The sequence below is a fragment of the Cololabis saira genome, chromosome 1 (assembly GCF_033807715.1).
Source record: "Cololabis saira isolate AMF1-May2022 chromosome 1, fColSai1.1, whole genome shotgun sequence".
Classification (NCBI taxonomy): Eukaryota; Metazoa; Chordata; class Actinopteri; order Beloniformes; family Belonidae; genus Cololabis; species Cololabis saira.
This window is the reverse complement of record NC_084587.1, coordinates 15,152,027-15,160,874: the sequence shown is the minus strand read 5'-3', so window position 1 is coordinate 15,160,874 and position 8,848 is coordinate 15,152,027. Positions and strand designations below refer to the sequence as shown.

Below are 8,848 nucleotides of genomic sequence, written 5' to 3'. Positions count from 1 at the left end.
ATGTCTTTGACACACACGCTGCTTCCACCACACTGAACTTCCAGATGCATGGGTCTATCCATCGTCCGCCTTCCGAAGACCTCCACAACTGCTTATATTTGCTCTTAACTGGCCTGTCTGCATCTTGTACTCACTCAGTCACTTCCATTCTCTCAATGAACTCTTTTCCAGCAGCCCCACTTACCATTCAGGTGTTTTTTCTTAAGGGACGCAGGGCTGCATTAACTGGCTAGAAGACCCTACGGTGAAAAAGAGCCGGGGCGGTACCCAACCAGCATCGTCTTAGTGCATTAGGAGACACTTATCAGTCAAGCACAGGGCCTTTAAAGGGATACACACCATCTCCTTATCCACATTCACAACCACAAATGAAAAGAAACTGAAATTAAAATTTGCCCATTCTTCCTATGTCTATGATATAAATACATAATACTGTTTTATGCCATGTAATCCTATTCAATTTGCAGGGCATTACAATTTATACATGCAAAGTGATAAGGCTAAATACGCTTTTGAGATCCCTGGGGTCCTGAGGTTTAACTTGTCTTTTGATAAACCAGCCAAGTCATGATGTAATAAAAAATGTTAAAAAGCCATATTAATAAATGGATAGATAATCGGATTAATACTGCTGAAGTCAGTGAATTAATTTGACCCTGTGTTAAACATAAGATTTAATTAACGCAGTCACCAATCTGCTCTGAAAGAGCTCTGCTGCCCCCATGTGTCTGCTCTTGGGAGGTGCTGGCTGTTCTTTTAGATGCCGTCTGCCTTGCGGTTTATTATGATTACACAACTGCAATATTTATCATAGGTTGGATCAGGGCATTTTTTTGAGAAGGAACTTAACAAACTATGGGCCAAGTTCTGTTACCTCAAAGCTCTCTAAGTTTTAATTTAAACAGAACAAAACTTGAGATACCTGCCTGAACCCTGACCTGTTTGTGACGTAGTCATAGAACCCATGCATAATTAAGTGCAAGTAATACTTCAGAGTATGGAAAAATCATGCAAAATAAGTGTTTCAAATCTTTGTACATGTTAAAAGATGTATGGCTATTTTACAGCATGGAATGTTATAATATTTTGTAAAATTACATTCTTACAGCGCAGTAAGGTTCCTGTCAGGGTTTGACATTCCTTCCCCCCATTTGGTTTCTGTTTTGCCCCGCCTGTGTCCCATCTTCCCTGATTGTCTGCACCTGTGTCTCGTTATCCCCTGTGTATATCTGGTCTTGTCATTCCCTTGCTCCTTGTGGTTTTGTACTGTGTTTTCCTCCATGTGGCCTGCCTGTTTTTGCTCCAGTTTTCGGATCCCTGTTTTTGTGTTTTGATCCTGCTAAGCAGCGCTTTGGTTTTTGGTCCTTGCCTTTTCTTTGGAATAAACCCTTTTTTGTTGCGAACTCCTGCCTCGCTCTCCTGCATCTGGGTCCTCACCACACCCGTTGTGACAGTCGAATTTTCACACACAAATAAATTATCCATCCATAACCTATTATTCTTACTCCTATTTATTCTAGTATTCTTATTCCTTTTTAGGGTAACCTGAATCTGCTGGTATTTAGATGGGGCTAAACCTCATATAGTTATACACAATAAAATATAGCTGAAATACAACTGGAAGCGAAACAGCAGTTCTTTGAATAAATATTTGCTTTAATAAGTTAAAATAATTTCAAAGGGGAACACTGAGATCCATAGTTTCTGCCAAAATAATTAAATATGTAATGAAATAATGAAATGAAATCCAATGTATTATTCAAAATTTAATTATTTAATGACACATTTAATTATTTAATTGTATATTAAATATATTATATATTTACGCATTTCCAATTGTATTTATTTCATTGTACATTTATTCAATGATTTAATTAATTAATTAATTTAATTTTGACTGTTTCAGCGTTCCATTTGAATTCATTTAAAGTGACAGTGTAAATGAATTCATGATGTGCTTCAACAAATGCAGAAACCATGAAAAAATTCAATATGTAATGAAATAATGAAATATATATCCAATGAAACATTCAAAATGTAATTATTTATGTAGTTTATATAGTATATATTTATATAATATTTGTATTTTCTATATATTGATCTAATATTTATGACATATTTATATTTTCTATATACTTATATGGATAATTATGTAGTAATAAGCATGTTTACGTAGTATTTATATAGACTATATTTATATGGATATTGTGTAGATATAATAATAGCAATATTGTAAATCCATAGTTATAAAGGGGTAGGAAAAAGTGTATACTTCTTCCTACTCCTTTTTCGAACCTACAGGTCTCAGAAAAATTTAATATTGTGATAAAGTCCTTTATTTTCTGTAATGCAATTAAAAAAAAAAAAAATGTCATACATTCTGGATTCATTACAAATCAACTGAAATATTGCAAGCCTTTTATTATTTTAATATTGCTGATTATGGCTTACAGTTTAAGATTAAGATTCCCAGAATATTCAAATTTTTTGAGAAAGGATATTTGAGTTTTCTTAAGCTGTAAGCCATGATCAGCAATATTAAAATAATAAAAGGCTTGCAATATTTCAGTTGATTTTTAATGAATCCAGAATGTATGACATTTTTGCATTACAGAAAATAAAGGACTTTATCACAATATTCAAATTTTCTGAGACAGTCCTGTATGTGCATATGAAGATGTTACTATTTATTTTTATTTTTTATATACATGTTCTAAATAAATTCATTCATTCATTCATTCATTCATTCAAACATTTAATTATTTAATTGTATATGAAATAAATTATATTATTTATAGTATAGTATTATATATATATATATATATATATATATATATATATATATATATATATATATATATATATATATATATATATATATATATATATATATATATATATATATATATTATATAGTATTATATATTTATAGTATTTCAAATTGTATTCATTTCATTGTACATTTATTCAATGATTTAATTAATTAAAGACTTAAACATAAACATAAAGATATCACTCCCCACCGCGTGAATGAATTGAATTTGGTATGAAGCCACTCGCTTGAGAGGAGCGCCCTCTGGTGGTGAGCCTCGGTATCGCATGACCAGTTCAGAGCGACAGAGGGAGAGAGACCTAGAGACAGAGTGGGGGAGAGAGAGAGAGAGAGAGAGAGAGAGGGGGGAAAGGAGCCAGAATGGCGGCCGTGCAGTGCAGCAAATGCACGGGAGAAAGGAAAGGGTTTCGGCGGGAGCTTGATTCCTGGCGGCACAGATTGATACACTGCGTTGGTATGGGTCATAAGAAGTCCATTTGTTTGTGAAAAAAATCATCGTTTCAAAGCTTGTTTTAGCCGAAAGCAGAGAGTCTGTGCTCCAATGCTAGCTGATGCTAAGTGACTAACCCGTAGTGCTAACAGCCTTTTCTTTGTCCATCGAGCTGCTGTGGCTGCTTTAAAACACCCATTCACGAATGCATATGGCACTGCATCATTTATGCAGCCTGGTTTTGGCGTCAGCTACGTTTGTTAACATTCACATGTCTTGCTTTTGCTAAAATGATGCTAAGCTATAGTAAAGGATAAAGGCTGATTTATGGTTCTGCGTTAAATCGACGCAGCGCCTACGGCGTAAGGTGCGCGTCGGACGCGTACTTTACGCCGTAGGTTTTGCGTTGGTGTGACGCGGAACCATAAATCAGCCTTAAGTGTTATTTGGGGGAGGGGGATTGTTGACAGGCCAATAAATCACATTAATATTTACTCCAGTGCGCTCTCGGCATGGTTTCTACACGCTTAGTGTGGTCTTGAGCAGATTTTTATGCTGTAAAAAAAATGGTAGTGTCAGCTAGTTTAGTCTGAGTAAAAAAAAAATTTTAAAAAATGTTCAAAACATAAGATATTAAACATGTATACAAAAGCAAAGTGTGATTATTAACCTTCATACTTTACTGTTAGCCAGACAATTGTAAGGACCGCACTGAAATAGGGCTGGTCGATATGGCCTTTTATCTCGATATTTTTAGGCCATGTCACGATACACGATATATATCTCGATATTTTGCCTTAGCCTTGAATTAACACTTTGATGCTACAATCACACCAGTATGATGCTTCTATATGTCTACATTAAAACATTCTTGTTCATACTGCATTAATATATGCTAATTTTAAAATTTCATGCAAAAAGGGGGAAATCACAACTAAGTCAAATTTACCAAAACTGTATTTATTAAACAGTTACTAAGCAGTGAGCGGCACAAATATAAAAATTGAAGTGAAGGAGAGACGAGAGAGTGAGAAAAGCCTGTAATTTAATTCCCGCGGCTAAAAGCAAATGCGTGACAATGTATACTCGAATATTCACAATATAGTCATTTTGTACATCGCACAGAGTAGAAGCCGCGATACATCGAATATACTCGATATATCGCCCAGCCCTACACTGAAACCTACACTTTACAACTTGCTACACAAACAGTTATCTAGGAAATGTTGCAGTAGAGACCCAGTTTACAGTACAAAAGTAGAAACTGCAGAGTGTATTGTACCTAAATACACAGCATTTCAAATGTCTTGTTCACGTTAGAACTGACAGGTTGTTCATTTTGTCTTGCAGGGTTTGAAAGTATCCTGGAGGGAATCTACGGACCAATGTTGTTGAAAGACATCAATTTATTTGCTGGTGGGTTATTGATTGTGTAGACTTGAAATGTATTAGATAGATGTATTATTATTGTGGTTTCTCTGCTGTGGAAAAACAACAGGAGTTATAATGGACAAGACATTTTTTGTGATGAAGGGAGACTACGATAAAATAATATTCAACAGTGTAGCTTTAGACTTGAAATGTGTAGTTTTTCACCACCTCCCAGTTCATGCCAATTATAAACCACTGTGATGTCTAATGGCACTTTTCCACTAGTACCTACTCGGCTCGGCTCGACTCAACTCGGCCTGGTTTCTTTTCCATAACAATTCAGCTGGAGAAGAAGAAGGAGGGTTGGAGCGAAGCTGCTGTGACATATTTAATTGTATGATCTAAACGAAGAAGACAACACTAAAGATGTAGAACCTGGAGGAGATGATAGATGTGCTGCTGGGTCTGTGTGTTCGATATCAAGTAAAAATTAGAGTGAGAGAAGCTTCAACCGGCAAACTTTTTAATTTTTTTTAGTTTGTCTCTGCTGCTGAAAAGTTCGTTGGGAGCCGTGAGCAGCTATGAAGTGACAGAGCTCCTGGTAGATCTTGTCGTTCCTTATCGCCCGTCTAGATCCCTTTTTAATTCTCTCCTCAGCCACCAGGTTTATGAACATCTGCGCCTCAGAGTTGGACCATGGAACAGACTTTTGTGCTGCCGTTGCCTGTCGAATAAAATGAACAAGAAGCCGCCGTCAGAGTCACTCCGTCTGACTCCTAACTCCCTGACCGATCGGTGTCGTGTAGTGTGATGACGTCAGATTCAGCCGCTAAGAACCTCGGCAGAGTAGTGGGTAGACCCCTAGTGGGAAAGTGCCAAACCGAGTGGAGGCGAGCCGAGCCGGGCTCAGTAGGTACTAGTGGAAAAGTGCCAATAATGGATAAGAACAGTTTTGTAATGAAGTGAGACTACGATGAAATAATATTCAACAGTGTAGCTATTATTTAGACTTGTAGAAATGTGTAGTTTTCCACCACCTCCCAGTTCATGCCAACTATAAACCACTGTGATGTCTAAGGTTGTGACAGACACTGTTTGTTTATCCGAAGAAGAGACAAATATACCCGAGTCTAAAATATAAAGCTTTAAATAGGACAAAACTCTCATTTAAGGAGATTTATTTGGAGTTTCAAACCAAACTTGTAGGCCTACAAGTACCAATTCTGATTGGGTGAGTTTCCCACAAGTGGATGAAAACCGATGAGTGCAATTAGGTTTTACAGCATAATACACATTTGGATAAAACAATACAATTGGTTTAAAAAGATGGGGATTGGCCGTGGTTAGACTTGGCTCTCCTTTGGTTGGACCACAGGCTGGTCCCAACCTCTTGGCTCTCTTCATCTTCTCGCATTCGTCCAATGTCTGAGGATAACATCCGGAGAGAAACTTCACCTAATCCGTCTCGCTTATTCCTCCTCAGACTCCCCTCTTTGTAACTTCCCCATGGTTTGACCTTGAGCTAGAGAATGAGGCCACTGTGCTCTAATCATAACTCCTAGCTGCACATTTTGGATGTGCAGGGTGTGTGTGTCACACAAAACAGCTTTTATCTTAACAAGACGTGTGTGTAAGTGCATAGCAGAAACCAACAGATATCCTAACGTTTCTTTGTATTGGCTCTCGTAACACAGAACTCTGGGTGTCTAACCTTTTCATATTTTCACAGGCCATCACAATTCTTTTTACAGCTCAATTCAATACATTTAATAAAAGTAAATAGAATAAGATAATAATGTAAAGACACTTAAAATTATCTAAGTAGAATGACAATAACTGATAATATTGCAACAGTTACAAGCATAGGCTATAAATATTATTGGACGGATGATATGTAACGTCATCCATTGGTCTTCTGAAGAGTGGTTTTTAAAGCCTTTTTTTTTTTTTTTTTCATACTGCGCAGCCTCCTGTTGCAAAGGGTTGAAACAAACAGGCCCAGGAATCTGACTGAAGCATGGCCACCTTATGTCAATCACAATTAGCTGTGGCTAACAGCTCTTTCAGCCGATCCATGCGGTTGAGCTCCAGGACTCCTGGCAAACATTTGCAGCGGGATATCCCGTTTCAGATGTCATTTTGTGGAAAAATCATAAATGACTGCTGCATTCAGCCGATGCCGGGTCAGCACTAAATGCTCTGCTAAGCTTCACACCATCATAACTGATGAAGCGATGATGGCTAGCCGCTGGCCAAGCCGACTGCCAATATTATATCCACGCCCCGTATTATAAATAGATGTATTGCTTTATGACATGTTATAACCCCCAACCCCCCCCACCCGTACAGCTGACACAGATATAAAATCTAACTATAGAGCTCCGGACATCAGAATTCCCAGCGTTCAACACTCCAGAATGTAAACAACGCCACTTTGGCAGTAAAGTCGGAGCGGGCGAGAACAACGTTTCTGTGCCGGTAAAACAGTAGAAACGATGCCCAATAGCTGTTGTGCACCAGGATGTTAGAGTACTAGAAAAAGGGAAACAGATAGAGCTTTTTATGGGATTCCCAACGGTCCCGAGAGGTGAGATAAACTGATTTATGCCATAAAATGCATGAACAAGCAGCTGACACATGAGAGAAGCTCTCACCGAATCCAGCTGTGCAGTTACAGTGGGCTCCAAACACAACGCCATCCTTTCTGACACATTTCTTTCATACGAGGGTCATTTAGTCTTTTTGAATGACTCACCGAAAAAAAAAAAAAAAGGGGCACCTGCATGGTAACTTTTTATCATAGACGTATGAAGTGGTGCATTCAAAATTTAATTCACACAGTTAATAGTTTTAATTTATCCGGTGAAAATCCACAATGAAATGTTATTCTAATTAACGTGCCAATTACATTAGCCTGCACTGACTGTGTTGGTGTTGTCTTTATTTAGCGCCTTTGCTAATTAAATGAATGAAGTGCCACTTCCCCTTCCAGTCATGATAAAATAGTCCTTTGCTGACAGAGTTGAAAGCTGAATGTTGTTCACAAATCCAGGGCATAATGTCAATTTATACCCCTCCAGGCTTTTCTCATTTTTGAGAGAATCCCCGGAGTAGGACAAAGGAAAGCTGATCAGATAGTTGTAGACGTCGGGATGTTTGAGGTCTGGCAGCTCCGTTGCAGTTTGAATGCGTGGAAAACTCGGACACTCTGAAGTTCATGATTAGCTGTGACTTTCAAATTGCATGAGCCGTTCTCTTTCCTGCCAAAATGGCGCTTTAAACAAAACAAAACATTAGTCCATAGTGTCCATAGAGATTGATTCACTCTGGGAGCCAGCCACCAGTGGTCAGTTGGTGAACTGTAGTTTTTGTTGCTTCTGGATTAGCCTTGATCCGGAAAAATGTTTGCTTTGGTTATGAGCTGGTAGCTTTTTGAAGAGGCAAACACATTCCTGTCAGTCCAGGTTGAATACCCAAAATCATTTACTCTGTGTGAGGTCTGGTCAGTGCAAATACATACCATTGTACTGCCATGAATGATCCCTTAGTCTATCAAGTTTTCTTTTAACCTGGTAGAGCTGTCTGTGACTTTCAAAGCCAGACACAATTAGTTTTGGTTAAATTAATTATTTAAAAACTTCTCTGTAATTTTAGGCTTTTATATTTTAAGAGTAGCTTAATCAAACAGATTGCAGTTGGGTAATCGGTGGTAGAGGTTTAACATATTTGATACATCGCACAAGCATAAAATGCATGAAAGTCTGCAGGAAATTAATTCATATTGTTAGAACTTTTTTTAGTTTTGCTTTATATCAAACACAAAAGCTGCTGTCAGTTCCAGTGTAGATGTCTGTTTACAAGAGATTTCCTGACATTTGTTACCTGGTGTGTGTCTGTTCTCTTTTGCAAACAAGTTAAACACTGCCATTTATGATAAGTTTAAAGTTTGTTTTTTGTTTTTTAAGGGGGATATATGTTTGTAGATTAGAGGTACGGTATTTATCTCAGACTAAAATTTGCATAAAAGAGGATATATTGTCATTTTTAAGTAGCTCGGAGCCCTATTTTTACAATGTCCTTTGGAGGAAATATACATGTCAGTATGTTTTATTGTTTAGTTTCCATTTAAAACTACCAGCTCAAAATTAATGTTTACACAGCTGATTATAATTCCTGCTGCAAAAAAAAAAAGAAAATCAGATTTTCTCAAGAAA

At 37.4% G+C, this 8,848-nt stretch overlaps 1 protein-coding gene across 2 annotated transcripts in view; it reads left to right on the top strand.

The window, feature by feature from the left end:
• Nucleotides 1–3,182: 3,182 nt before the first annotated feature.
• The window catches only part of lcorl (ligand dependent nuclear receptor corepressor-like), a 30,008-nt gene continuing 24,342 nt past the window's right edge, over nt 3,183–8,848 (top strand). For both annotated transcript variants that reach the window (XM_061707770.1, XM_061707855.1), the window contains exons 1-2: nt 3,183–3,287; nt 4,614–4,679. In XM_061707770.1, the coding sequence (XP_061563754.1) occupies nt 3,194–3,287; nt 4,614–4,679 (160 nt within the window). In that variant the 5' untranslated portion in view covers nt 3,183–3,193. The remainder of the gene's footprint in view (nt 3,288–4,613; nt 4,680–8,848) is intronic.